Source organism: Athene noctua, chromosome 5 (genome assembly GCF_965140245.1).
Source record: "Athene noctua chromosome 5, bAthNoc1.hap1.1, whole genome shotgun sequence".
Lineage (NCBI taxonomy): Eukaryota > Metazoa > Chordata > Aves > Strigiformes > Strigidae > Athene > Athene noctua.
The window spans coordinates 24,284,744-24,299,968 of NC_134041.1; the positions used below are offsets into that span (position 1 = coordinate 24,284,744).

The 15,225-nt window shown below is 36.3% G+C and overlaps 1 protein-coding gene across 5 annotated transcripts in view; it reads right to left on the minus strand.

Annotated features, from left to right (window-relative positions):
* The window catches only part of VAV3 (vav guanine nucleotide exchange factor 3), a 172,993-nt gene that overhangs the window by 133,739 nt on the left and 24,029 nt on the right, over positions 1 to 15,225 (minus strand). For 4 of the 5 annotated variants that reach the window (XM_074906706.1, XM_074906705.1, XM_074906704.1 and 1 more), the window contains exon 2: positions 6,677 to 6,793. In XM_074906706.1, the coding sequence (XP_074762807.1) occupies positions 6,677 to 6,793 (117 nt within the window). Of the gene's footprint in view, positions 1 to 6,676; positions 6,794 to 7,133; positions 7,227 to 15,225 lie in introns of those variants that run through there. The other variant, XM_074906707.1, reaches the window with a different exon arrangement.

A 15,225-nucleotide genomic window follows, 5' to 3' on the forward strand; every position in this document is an offset into this window, starting at 1 on the left:
CTTCAGTGTCTGACCTGAATATTTAATTTTGCATCATTGATGACAAAAATAGAAGTATATTGGTCCAAACATCAAGGACCAAGACTTTGTAAGTTCACTGCAAAAACCGATCGCATTTTAACAACATGTGAAATTCAAACACAATTTGCAACAGGCTTTTTAGGCTGATGTCAAGCCCACTTCATGTGGTAACTAGAAATATCACAATGACCAACAGGCCCAAGTAACAGCAAAAGCCATATGCTATTTGTTTCTAGAGACATTATAATTTTATGCCTATGTCATTTGAATCTCAAAACCCCAGAGCAAACAGAGAACAAGTAGAGAACCCAGGCAGCAAGCAGGAGAATCTAGGTCAAAGTGGGAAGAGGGATTCTCTTAGAAACTAACTATACTGCAAGCTTCAGAGAGCATGAAACAGCTTAGACAAATAGTACTTCAATGTCGTCTCTTCCTCCCCCTTCCATCTACCAGGCACAAACAGACAACTGTCATGCTTTTTGTCTTTAGAAGCCACCAGGCTTTGCAAAAGAGGGAGAAAAAACAAACAAAAAACCCACATTTCCTACCCTTTTTAGAGGGTGAAGAATTTCACTACTGCAGAAGAAAAGATACACACAAAACTCTTCAAAGTTCATATGGACTTCATCTGCAAGTCACTTATTTATTGCCTCTGGTTTTATTTATAGTTTATATTTGTGTTACTTTGACCAATATTTATAAATTCAGGAAGTTTAGTTGTCAGTTCCACCATCAACTCTTGTTTACTGAAATGTTTATATTGCAAGTACTACAGGGAATTAATCCCTGGTTTAAAAACATTTCTATAAACAAATGTGTGAGAAGACATAAGTCTTAAACCCTATTAATCCTACTCATGCTCCAACTGTCTTCTTCCCCCAAAACTTTTTCCACTTCAAAGAGAAATGAATGCTACCAGAATTCAATGCTGTGAGTCCAGTGCCTCCAGGCAGGATACATGAATCAGATACAGTTACTATTTGGACAAGATCATCTTAACAGAGAAACCTGCTCAGAAACTCAGTTTTACTTTCTCATATTAGCAGTTTCTCATTAACCTTGACTTTCCAAACTTGGTCACATTCGCTGAAAAACTGAACAGAAGCCTACATTATATGAAAACTCAAAGTCTTCTCATACTTTCAAAACAGCCCAAGCACTCCCTGGATGTGAATTTTTCATTAATGATCAAATACTTGCCGTGTGTTCAACACTTTGTGATGTGGTCAAAAACAGATTATCATTACCATTTCCAACAACTGGCAGAAAACTTTAAAAGGTATGACAAACCTTTAAGAAATTCAGACAGATTCACTTAGAAAAAACAGTGATGTGATAATCCACTAATATTCTGTCACAAGAACATTCAAGACCATAATCCTGTAATATTCAGGTCTCTATATATAAACTCATGTAGAAGCTATAAACTCATGCTAATGGTTTTACATTTATTGAAGTTACATGCCTAGCAATTTTTACAGACTCTCTGGTGATGATCACTGCAAGTACATTAAATTTAGCTAGTGTTTGTAATTGTTTCCACTGTCACACCATGACAATCTATTTCTATAAATTTTCAAGGACTTTTCAAAAAGGTGGTTGATGAGCTATACCATTATTCATCCCACTCATTCACCTACCTCATCACTTTGCCCAAAACTATGATTTATGTTCTTTGGGCTGGAAGTAATATTTTGTTATGATTTAAGGGATGCTTTTAGGGAGACTACTGAGCACTTGACCTTTATATAACTCTATACAAACAGAAATAATACCTAAAAAATACAGGCCAAGCATTTCAGCACTTTTGCAACAGGCTAGCATTTTCTTGCTCATTTTATCCAAAGCATTTGTACAGAGAAGGAAGCTGAAACCTGTCTGTATCTTCTGTTCTTTCATTCTCCCACATTCACAAATACACCTTTAAGGAATTCAAGTGTCATTCATCCCAAACCAGTCCATCTCACTTAAGCACCTGAAAACATTAAAATGCTACTCCTAAAAGCAACTGTACAGCTAGTTTCTTGAGTAAACCACTAAGCTTTTTTTTTTTTTTAATACCACCAATAAAAGGCAGAGAATGAAGATACAGAGCTCTGTCTTTAATGAGAGTCTTGTTTTTACCAATTCATTTCTCTTTCCCTATTTTAATATCTTTACAAAAATATGCCATGTCTTGGCATGTCCCCCAATGTTCTGCAGTTTTAATATGACTTTATTAGTGAATTTTTTATATTTTGCTCTATTACCTCACTCATTAAATTCACCAAATAATATGTGAAACAACTGAGATTCATCTCAGCTGCTTCAGTTTTATTAAAGATTTCCTAAACATTTTTTCCTCTTCTCTCTTCCTGGAAAGGTATATTACTTTTTATAACAACTGTTATTCTTTGTTGTGTTGATTTTGGTGTGTCTATCTCATGCACATCTGCCTGATCTTCCTGGAATCTATTAAACCTGAGGGAATACTAACACACCAGGATCCTCAACTTCAAGCATGACTTTCTGCTGCATCATAGCCCGGATTTCCTTTGCACTAAGAGAATGACTAAAATGATTGCAGACTCCATGACCTTAGTATATGCATTCAATATTTTCACAGCAGTTGCTTGCTTTTACATAAACTAGCCTTTTGAGTGTCACTAGAGAGTTAGCTACGCTAGACGTAATGTTATATGCTTTTAAACAATTAGATACTTGTTTGACTGGTAGCAGCTGATGTTTGATTCCCTTGTTTATTTTTTTTTAAATCATAACTGAATATTGTATGTTATTTCTAGACATTTATTACAGAAACCCTACTAGGGGGTCTATTGCTATGTTCATATTATATCAGTTATATTACAAAAACTACTCTATGCTCAGTTATACATCGCTTAGAATATTTAAAAGCAGCATACATAAAGTTCTTTTTCTGACAATATCTGGACACCATTTTCCTCCACAGGTCCTCTAAACACAGCTCTCTGAGGCCAGGGAGCATCTACTGACATCAATGTGTGCTGGAACTAATCCTCAGATTACCGTTTCTGCAACGCATTAGTTGTAGGCTTCCTTCAGAGAATAGGGATAGCAACAATTTGTTGCGGCGTACCAAACAGTAAAGGCTGCTGTTCAAGGAGCGTGCAGGCCTCAGAGCTGAAAGAAGAATCAACATTATTTGTTGATTCTGGCACACAGGTAGAAAGGAAGAACCTGACAACCCTGCGGTAGTGAGAAAATGACTCTCCAGCATGGAATTTGTAATGAAAACACTGTCTGGCACCCCGTGTGCGTGGGAGGGCATTTCATGCTCCATCAGGAACTTAATGCAGCAACAATGAAATTTACTGATAGAAAGGTGAGTGGGAATGGGTGAATACTGTTGAACTTAAGGAAAAACAAGTTTTATGTAGTTTTAGAAAGCATGATTTAAGAACCTTCCTATTTCTGTGTAATGTAGCCCCTCTTTTTTCAAGCACAGTCAAAAAATAAGAAAATCTGTGCTATTATACTTGAAACAGAAGAAAACCCTCATCTTCTAACAGCTGATATCAATATTCATACAAAATGTACACATTAAAAACATATTCATGGGGTTACCTGCTTCCCTGTTTCTTTACCTATTCTCTTAACTATTTACATGTTGCTGCTTCAGCTCCGATTCCCATCCACACCACATACACCCTTCTTTTTCTCTAATCTCTGAGAGATCAAAGTCTCTGCAAAATAGAGCACAAAGTTCAAGTCAAATTTTCATACCTTATGTCAAAGCATCTGAAAACAGCTCATTTAACCCTAGCTATTAAATGCAAGTTTCACCATTACATCAAACATTTTATAACCGGTATTTCATAAGGTTGTTAAAAGTCTTATGACTATATAGGCAGTGTACAGCTGCTACTTCTACCACACACAAGGTTTTCCTGCCATTTTCTTTAAAGAGCTGAAAAACATCAGAATATTTCAAAAAAATTACAGTTTCCATCACCAGGTGTCTCATATGGTTTCTCCCTTCAGTCTTATTTCCTTAACGGCACATTGTTCATTTACAGTTGACACGTTTCTCTTGTTCCCTCCACTAGCATGCTTAAATAGTCATTGAAATCCATCATAAAATGATAAAATTCAATAATCATTTCTTTATCAATGCAACTGAAGCATTTAGAAGTACTGGATATATAATGCTTATGGAGTCACCTCAGCTCTCACCACTATTAAGTACTTGCCAACTTCTGACATCTCAAGACAGCTTCCAATACATTTACATGTCTTAGACATTGTAGATACTGCACACACCTATTCCATCACCTATTTGGTCAACAGTTTGGAAAACAGAGTGTTTCTAAACCATATTATCCTTTCTGCTTGTGCTTGTAATCATTTTAAGATTATTTATATCCTGTACACATTTAGGGAGAGCAGTTCAAATAATTTTTTTTAGAAATGGCCCTATGACTTGGCTGCAGTAGCAGGAAAATTCTGCAGCACTTTTTTTGGCCTTTTGCATATATACAAATTCAAATCAAGAAGGCTGGAGATTTAAGACAATATTGGAGTTGCTATTCATCAGAAAAAATAATAAAGGGGAAAGTTGAGAAGCAAAGAACAACTTGAAAAAGTTAAGCTTTCTTATACTCGCCACTGCTACTAGCAATTAGAATTTCCATAGCAGTAAGTACATTATCAGATACGCAACTGAAAATCCCATGCCACTTTACAGATAGTCACAGCTAACTGTACAAACAATATCCTTAAAACCACAGAAATATGGCTAGCTATGTATTTTTAAATAGTTGTAATTTCCCCCTCTTAATGGCCTCAAATTCACCAACTGCTTCAGGAAACTGACTACATACTCATTTGCAGAGGCTAGTAAAACATACAGATCAGCCTATCTAAATGCAGCATACTGCAACCTCCACTTGTGTGTGGCAAGCTTCCACACAAGCACGCAATGGAAACAGCTGAACAGCAGAGCCATTATACACCTAAAAGCATGCCCAACACAGCTACTGCAAGGATTGCACAGGCTTGTTCAATTCAGCACCTCCACCTCTGAACAAGCAGCTGTTACTGCACACAGTTAGCCTCATTAAAGAATCCCACACACCAGTATCTTTCAAATTTGTCACTGCATTTTTACCTGGTAGCTTTCCAAGAAAGGCGACAAAAGCCACTAAAGAGGCCAAGACTAGAGAAACAATTGCTTGTAAACACTATCATCATCGCTAAAACTGAAATACCAGTACCAGGAATAATTTGTCTATTTGTGCTATACTGTGGCAACAAAACAGTAAAAAGATCCATGTCTCTGCATCCAATTTTACTTTGGGACAACAAATAAGAAGTATTTTTTTAACCAATTATTCTAATTACATAAAATCATATTTTAAAATAAATTCTGTTAAAGAGTGCCAGAAACATATATGTTGGGTTAAATTCAGCCTTAACTCAGAACTTGTTTACTGCATATTCAATGATGCAGCAATAATAATCTGCACTGCAAAATACCTCTTCAAAACTAGACTGTATTAAAAAAAACAAGCTGGTTGTGTTTATGTGGCACAAAATGTGAAACTCTCAGCAATTAATTAGAACATACAATATTTTAAAATTTCTGTGCATTAGGCATAGGTATCAAAGATTTGAAGCAAGCACTGCAATATCTGACTTAATAAATACCTTAAGACATTGCTAGTGCACACAAAAAAATATTAATTAAAAAATTAGATATTTTGGTTAACAGTAATCATGGAACATTTCAAACAGCCATACTGCAGCCCTGATTCACACTTACACTCTTAGATCATAGCAGCTCATAAAAATTAGGTAGAAAAATTATGATCTCTTTTAAAAAAGGAATAATGCTTGAAACATACTAAATTTGAATAAATATTTTTGGTGCTACTTGAGGTAATTTTTAGACCTTTTCCTGTGAAATTAGGGTAACGATAACCTATGACTCAAAAGCAGAAACTGTAGTTGAACTGAACATATGCTGGCAATGACAGATTGCACATATGTAGGAGGCTGTGAACAACAGACTGGAAAAAGCTTTTACATATAGGATAACTCATCGCAGGCTTACAGAATATACTTAAGGCTGTGTAGATCAGCATAGTCACATTAATCCACCAGAGCTGTGTCTGAGCTTTACAGCAGGTTAGAAAAAAAGAACCGATTTTAAAACCTAATTGTAAGAAAAAAAAATATATATATATATTTGCAAGGGCAGATACGTGGGTGAATTTCAAGCACTTGAGACTAAAGAAACATGCTCTGTGCCATGTGGTCTTACAAGGTATAGGCCCAGGGTTTCTAATTCCACACTATTAATGTCAAAAGTGATTTCAACCAGACAGCACTTGCCCACAGTTTACCATCTTCACACATTTCATTTAGCTCTAACCCAGCATCTTTCAATCAGTTTTTCTTATCTATGCTTTTCACACCTTCAGAACTTTCCTACCAGGGATTTTTTTCTCCACCCTTTATTAGCCCTCCAGTGTAAATCTAATTCTTCTTTTTTCTTAATTCTCTCCCACTGTTTTTTACTAATGAATGCTCATCCACTAGTCACAACTTCTACACCACAGCTACCAAGAAAGTCTTCTATACTCAAACAACAAAACACAGGTGTTACTCAGGATATAATTAAAAGGATCCTTACCTTTCCAAAATCTCTCACATCAAATAAATCGAATGCTTCAAAAAGCTCACTTTTCTTCATCCCAAATATTTCACAACATGCCGAAAGAAAAGTCCTTATATTCTTCAAGCAAAGAAACTAGAGGAAAGAAAACAAAAATACTAAGCATTGAGTTAATTAGCAACTTGTGCACTCACTTTGGTCACAAATAAATTACAAAATTCACCAATGCAATTATTTGTAAGTCAGCACTTCCACTATGCTGTGATCTTCCACTGGCTCTCATCCAGCCATAGAGGTTCTGTTCAGACTCAAAAGCACTAACCAAATTCTGAGTAGACCCTTTGTGAACAGAAACTATTTTCTCTCTTTTTACGTAAACAAAAAGAAATGACAATATGGTACTAGATACAAGTTAGTCTAAGTATAGACTTACTTTTCAGTTCTCTATGGACAGCGTAGAACAAAACAAAGTTACCTTTATAAAATCTCATATAAATATGAGAAAGTTATTCTTTGTGTATACATCAAGCATCTTCAGCTGTTAAAAGTCTAGTTTGAATGTTTAATGAACACACATAACACTTTTAACATACTAAAGACATTATGAGTACATATTCTCTATCTGGAACACAGAAGTGGATGAAATCTGCAGTTGAGAAGTAATTTACAATTTATTTAGCTGAGATTTAAGATCTTCAAACCACCTTGATTTCTGTACTGAATCAAAGTCTATTTCCCTTGAAGTTATCCACATGCATCAATGATCATCTGAGTCTGGAAAAGACTAAAGCTTCAGCAACAATGCTCTCCTTATAAGGCTTATAATGCATTTTCCTGTAAACCCTTTTTTTGAAAGACCGTAGCAGTAAAGAAGACAGTAACTACCAATAGCATTGCAGTAACTGAAGAGGGATAGCTAAAAAGTTCAATAGATATTCTTGATAACAATTAGCACCATAAGGTACTAGAGCCTTATGAAGACATTAGCTCCATGAAGATGCTGTTGTAGTCTTACGATGCACTACTCAGTACAGTTCAAATGCAAATGAATATTTATATGCAACAGTATTTCAAATGACTCAGCACTGTGCTTTGAATATGCATTTTTAAAGTATTGATACAGCAACTCATTATTAAAACTGTGTTCCTAGAGTTCTCCATGAATGGAGACCCATATAGTGGATTCATAAGGATAAGGATCATTTACATTAGGACAGATTATAGAATTGCTCTCTGTTCCAACCTTACGGGTGTTTATAAAAGCAGTAGTTTTTATATTAATACTGTCACAGCCAGACCTTTCCTGGGTGCAAAGTAATAAATACACAAACTGTTCACTCAGACAAAATATGTCACTGCTTTACCTTCACCATGACACAATAAAACACCAATTCAACAGGGAGCCCTACCTCATGCATAGAACTAAAAAGCCACACACAGAAAAAGCAGAGCACCTGATAGATCACATTTACAGCATGGCTACACATGCAAAAGCACCAATTCAACAGCAGAAGCTTCAAAAGTAGACAACTCTAGTAGATGGTTGTTGACATCAAGACAACAGCTGACAAACTCATTGCAAAGCATCACAAAAGCACTCCCTGCACAAGCCGAAGCTCCCTGGGAGGCATCTGTGACTGGCAACTGCCACATCAAGTGTAAGGGGTCACAGATGTACCAGGCGGAGCTGCAGCCATCACCCTTCCCTCCGCTCCCAAAGAGCCCCATCTGCACATGCTCCCAGCTCGCATAGGGCAGCCCATGCTGGGCTACATACTAGGCTGCTCGAGGACAACACTGCATTTACACCAGACTGCTTTTATTTCTAGTGGAATTAGAAAAATGAGTCTAGCTTCCTTAGTCAATATCACAAGCTTCTCTGGTTTTGCAAAGATTACAATTTTCAAATCAAAATTACAAGGTTAGAAAGCTAAGAGATGTAAAAAACCATGCTTCTTCCACCACGACACTGGCAGACAAAAGCAGAAGATGAGCTGGTTTGGGAGTCCACAGCTTTAAAAACAAGATGTCATATACAAAGCAGTTATTGTTCTATGATATTTTTTCCTCCCAGTTTTTTTATTATTTTTCTTAAAAGCCATCAAGGGCCATTAGGTTTCTCCAATGCAGAATACTGATTCAACTTGAATATCAATTTACTTTCTTACATCGAAATTCTCACAACTACTAATTTTTTCATCACTAGAAAATTCAGCTGCCTTTTTAAAGCCTAAGTTTTGAGTTTAGATTAGTTAATGCTGAAGTCTGCAAGCGCTGACTGTAACTGCATTAAGTTGTTTAAAGAGAGCAAGAAGTTAAAAGAGAGACAGGAGTTGTCATGGACCTAAAATCTGGCCTACATTTGCTAGAGAGTGTGTCATTTAGCTTCTTAATATAGCTAAAAAGAACCATTTAATGTATCAACAGTTAATCACAACAAATGTCCTTTGCATTCTGCAAAATTTCTCCAATTATTCTTAACAGAGGTCTCCTACAATAAAAGATAAAGATGGCAGCATTTTTTCAATAAGATTTATCAGTTACCTCAAATCTGGAGATAATTTTGTGACATCAGCCTTTTGTGTTTAAACTATCATTACTATGAATTATATGCAAATAGGTGGGACAAAAATTACAAGAAATTAAGTTTCCCTTAGCCCACATGTTTTAAAGGAAATGTTAAAGTACCTACACTGTAATAATAAATTAAATTCTTTGGAATATTCTAACAGAGAACAAAGAAGACTAATCTCCCATTTCCTCCCCTCCATTTTTTTAGATACTCACTAATTCATTAAATGGTGAAGTGCACTTAACATGTGTCATATGTTAAACAGACTTGACATAATTATAATCTAATATTCAGCAGCCATATGACAACACAGCAGCTATAGTACATTTCTGTGGGCTTTAGAAATCACAGACTAAGCATCTGTCAAAGCTACGTGCACTTGAGATGGGAGCACATCATCAATGGGTGCGTGCCAAATGGTACCTTTAGCAGAACAGGCCTCCCAACAAAAGTCTAACCTCCCTGCTAGTTCAAAGACTGCTTATTGAGTTTAGTTGGGCATCTAATGGGTTAATATCCAGAAATTTTCTCTTGTAAAATGAAAAGGAAAGGCTTATTACTAAACTATGAAGCTAACCACAGTAGCTACAAGGATAAAACTGTGAGACCAAAAATGTGTTCATATTTATATGTACTCATTTTGCAATAAAATACATGAGAAAAAAAAATCCTTTAAAATAACTTGTTATATGCTACTCATGTTTTGGAAAAGTTATTTCACTATATTGCCCAGAAAACTTCCAGAAATATTTCCAAAACTTTATATTATAATCATCTAAACAACTTTATATTGTAATTATCTAAAGAAACAATTTTCCTCAATGAAAACAAAGATTTTTATTGCTGTGGCTACCGTATGAAGAAGTACAAATTAGCAAAAGAAACCTCTAAGTTAAAAAAGAGCATACACCTAAAATCTAGGAAGTTCTATAAAAGACAACCCTCCTCACTGGCAATAAGAAAAAGGCACCATCAGTCTGCAGTCTCTCATTACTAAGTACAGTCCTCAGGATATTTGGAAACCTACTACATTATTGTGTTTCTTTTTCAAAGAAAAAGATTATACTTCAGCATACCACAATGGAGATCATTAAAGGCATAAAGAGCAGCTGGGTACCCACTTCTCTCAGAGATGCAAGGACAGCTAGATATCTCTCACTTGGTCTAACCTCCAGAAGTCTCCTCCACAGAAAACATTGTCTTTCAGTACAGGAACTGATTTATCTTCGTTAAAAGATAACTTAACATAAAAACATTCTCTTAAAAAAGTTAATGCTGCCTCTTTTTTTTTTTTAATTATGTGGGTATTATTAGGAGATGGCAGTCCAGAATTCCTAATATGTGGATCAGTAAAAATACTGCAATAGGATAGTATAAGCCATGAGTCCAGAAAAGTTTACACTAGTCAAAAATACAGCTTCTATCTGGCTCATCTCCAGGTATACCAGGAAGGCACACCCACCCAGAGACAGATCAACAAAATCACAACCCATTGGGGTTCAGGACCCCGAGAACTGTTTTCAATATTAACATCTGTAAATTATCAAGATATTTCTACAGCACCCTAACGTTTCACCATCATAAGTAGTTAAACTACTACAAACCGATAATGTCTGTTGAAATGATACAACTCTTGTGATAAACCACTGTGTTTTTACGGAACAGATTAGAGTTTTAGTAGCCTCTGGTCCATTGTGCACTGAATTTAATTTTGTAACAGACATTAACACAATTATTGAAATGAAAAACAAGTTAGAAAAAAAAAAGTCTACATTTTAAAAAGCAGGTATGGTTTATATAATTGGAACTGTATTTGTCTGAACTTCAAGTGGAAGATACTGAGCAAACCAAACTATATCAAGTTCCACAGAAAAAGCATGCTGTTTTCTACCATAATATTTCCTGCTTTACACAAAAAAAACCCACATTTATTTGAGGCTTTTTGAACACAGTACATGGTTATGCATGCTGACAAAAATGTATAGAAAAATTTTACAAAGAATACTGAATAGAAATTACTAATCAGACACAAAAAGCACAGGCAGTACTATAGCTGCCCACAGGGAAGAGGGATTTCTCTGAGCAGGCCTCTAATGAAGTGAAAGATGAAATGCCAAAGAAAAGACAGCCAAAAAAAAATTCATATATCCTCTATTCATATAATCTTAGAGGTATTTCTCGGAAAATATATTTCAGCACTGAATTACTTCAATGGAATAAAGGCCTGCTTGGTACAGACCATAATATTCAGTATCTAGATGTGTCTTTTGTACTAAAAGCACTTCTAAGGGTGTTCAGGGATCAACACAAAGAGCTCTGAAGATCAAATTCTGCTGTGAGATATTTATGAAATTCCAACACAGCAATGCCAGTCAGGCAAGAGAAAACTGAAAGGCCAAGAAATGACAAGTATTTAGGAAAGACAGTTCTAATCAAGTTCAACTTCCTCTTTTTAAAAAATTACCAGTAGTGAAAAAAACAGCTATTTGTATTTATTTCAACTTCCACCTCCTTTTTGTTATGGCAATTTAGTCACAAGCAAGGAAGAAAGCTTGGGAGGCTGGCAGCTTCCTTATAATTTGTACCTGGATCAACAGACATGCATACTGCATTTAGGACAAACTGGAGATAGACTGAAGCCTGAGGATCTGAGACAGTCTAAATAGATGCCAAGCTATAAAGAGGTATTAAAAATAAAATGGATCACTGCCATGCTATGTCAGGGAAGGTGTTTTCTTTTCAGTGTGATTCAGTTTTGCTGACATCTCTTTGCCACCACACTTCCCAGGCTTTTTGCATGTTGCGTTCACTACCCTGTGCAGACTTCAGGAGGTTCCCAATACCCGCATGAGAATGGAGGCCAGTCACTCCTAGCCACCATCACATAGAAGCTATGGCAAAAGAGTAAAAACAGAAAAAGATTGACTCTGCTTAGTCAATTGTCCACTAAATCCGCTTTGCCTCCTGTGGGAGAAAAAAAGGCATGTCCATCAGGGAAAGTCCAGAAATCTTCCCCTCCTATTCCTCCTCTAAATGGCATCCCTTTAGAGCCTACACTGCAGTTATTCACCTTTGCCTAGTCTTTAAACAGCCTTAAAGGCATAAACAAAGCATGGTGGGATTTTATGTAACAGCAAGCATTTTATGACAAAAATAGCTGAGGAAAGCAAGACATTCAGAACAAGTATATAAAAGGGAAGTAATCAGATGAGCAAATTTGGCTTCCAATTCATGCATCTCAAAGCACAAGCACTTTCTTTTTCTTAATTTGTGAAATACTGATGTTACATGCAAGGAGGGACATACAGGCTTGTGAAGATGGGAGATTTTTCTATTAGTCATTTATGGTCTTAGAAAAGCAGAATTACAGAAGAATAGAAGGCAGGGGAATAGAAGAGCAACAGATCATTGCCATAACACTTATTCCATAACTTTTTCTTCCTACACCTCAGCATTTACTGCAAAACATGGGCTCCTGACCTTTCCTGTCTATTTCTGGGATGCTGACAAGAACAGATTAGCTAGGAATATCTCATTTTGATTTCCACTCTGTTCCTGAGAATATACTCAAAAAGAAAACTAATGCAGTTATACCTCTTGAGCACAAGGAGAAATGTAAAAATTGACATAATGGATTTCACAGGAAGAATTGCTTTTCTACATTCCATCACCAAGACTGATATGTGCAAGTTGTTTCAGTAAAAGAAAGCACTGAAACAGAAGAACTTGTCTCCTCAAAGTTTCCTTCAAAGAAGTTGGTTAATGATGCCCTGAGGGTTGCAGATTTTTCTCTTTTCACTTGTTTCAGTGTTTGCTGCAACAACTGTGTTGACAGAAGTAACATAGATTCCATACTAATGCTATTTGAATCCTGCTAAGTCCAAATCTAAAAGACAGATCCAGGATCTCCCTACTGTGACCAACAGCACCATCACCTCTTCTAGCCAGGAAGTGAAGATACTCTGGCCATAGCAAACCTACGCAGCAGCAAGACCAAAATTATACCTTGAACCTATATACATTAAAAAACAATAGTAAGTAGAGATATAGACCCAAGGGTTTCATCAGCTCCAACATAATATGTGTGCACAGGAAATGTCTAGCTTCCTTTAAATTCTTTCAGCTACATCCAATAAAGGAAGAAAATTAGGTGCTTACAGATACAGTTGCTCATCTATCAAGGGCTCCTTTCCATGAGCCGCGCTGGACGGTTCCCTGGCACATGCCACCTTTGACAGACCAATCCCAAAATCAGGGTTACCAAAATAGGAGGAGGTTATACCTCTATTAGATGACACTTTTTTTCTTTACCATCTGTACCTTCATTAACACCAGATTACTAGGTACTCAGACAAAGAAGGGGCCCACTGTGGTACTGACAGGATTGTACATTCAGGGTTAACAATTCAACACAGAATCATTCCTGGCTCCTTCACAGATTTCAGCAGCCAAAGCAGATTAGATTAGTTCTGCTCTGCCAACAGGAGTAATTATCACTATATGAAGTAAAAAATAGCTGTAAGGATTTTTAAGTGAATGAAGTACGAACCCACTGATGAAGTCTTAATTCAACATCTATTAATGCCTTTTTCCTAAACCAGCAAGAGAGAAAAGAGAAATACCAGAGTCAATAACGGAAGTTTTAATATTTCTGTTGTTCCTACGAGCGCCTCTTTTCTTGTAAAGATCTTTAAATCCAGAGTCTTACTGAAGGTAGGCAATGCAAAAGGATCATAAGGAATTTAAAGACCAAGTCAGTGCGAGAGGGTAAGTGCTCCTATTTTCAGTAAGCAAATGACAGCTACAAGGCTGTCTCCAGAGATTTTTTGGTTTTAAGTGTCACAACACCACAAGTAAGCATTATTCTTTTTCTCACCCTTAGTTTATTTTTTAAATGTAATTTGCAAGTTAATATGTTTTATCTAACGGACACAGGAAGAACACATCACTCACAGCAAAGGAATTCAGTTTTAGGTTCTGCATTTGGCTTCTTGTTCTGCAATCATCTCCATCATTCAGATGATCAATATTTTTAAAGCTCTAAGCAGGAGGAACAATCAAATATCAAATGTCTCCTAACTTTGCTCTCCAAAAGGTTACAAAGCAGATACACTAAAAGAGGGGATGGCACACTGAGTTCTGTAAGAGGCAGCTCATTATCAGTATCTCAGCAGTTTACAGCCTATACCTGAGCTCTTCGTATAGTTGCTTAAGAACCATTTTTGGGTAGCAAAACATGCAAGACTGGTACCATTACATAACTGTGAAGAATTCTGCTAAGAAATGTGCTATGCAAAGAACAACAACAGACATTCCTTAATTCAGAGAATTAAGAAATAACTAGAGAGATCTGTAGTGTTACTAGCTTACTTATGTGGGCATTCTTCAAAGGTTTACACAACGCATAGGATGCTGTATGAACTATAAAACATATTAAATTCCTTTGAACCACTGCTAACAGTATGAATATTAATAGCATGTTCTTTATTTGCTCAGTTAATGTAGTAATTAAATATTCACAGAAGAGCTCTTCTAAAAATTCCTGACTACTATTCAATTGTGTCTATTGCATTTTGGCTTGAATATGAAGTTTTGTTTTGTTTATGTACATTTGCTCTTTTCTGTGCTTCAAAGAAAGAAAATGGAAATTGAAACTTGAAAAAAGCTGAGGAAGCACAAAGGATGCTCAGCTTTTTTTAGTACTGATATGGAGTGAACAGAGGGCAGGGGAAAAAAATAAAGGTCAGGACTTGTTATGCATTCCTGACTCTCTCCTTGTCTGTGCTGGCACTATAGCGCTGGTAGGGCGAAGCAGCATTTAAACTCTCTATGTCCCTTAAGTCAAGTACTCCCGCAAGCTGTGAAACTGGTAACTTCTAGTCAACAGTCACTGAAACACATTCAGCAAACACCTTCCCTGTCCTACCATGTGCATCTGAACAGGAGTCACTAGGCTGCCTCAAGAAGCCAGAAACCTTTTGTCCTTTACCTGTTG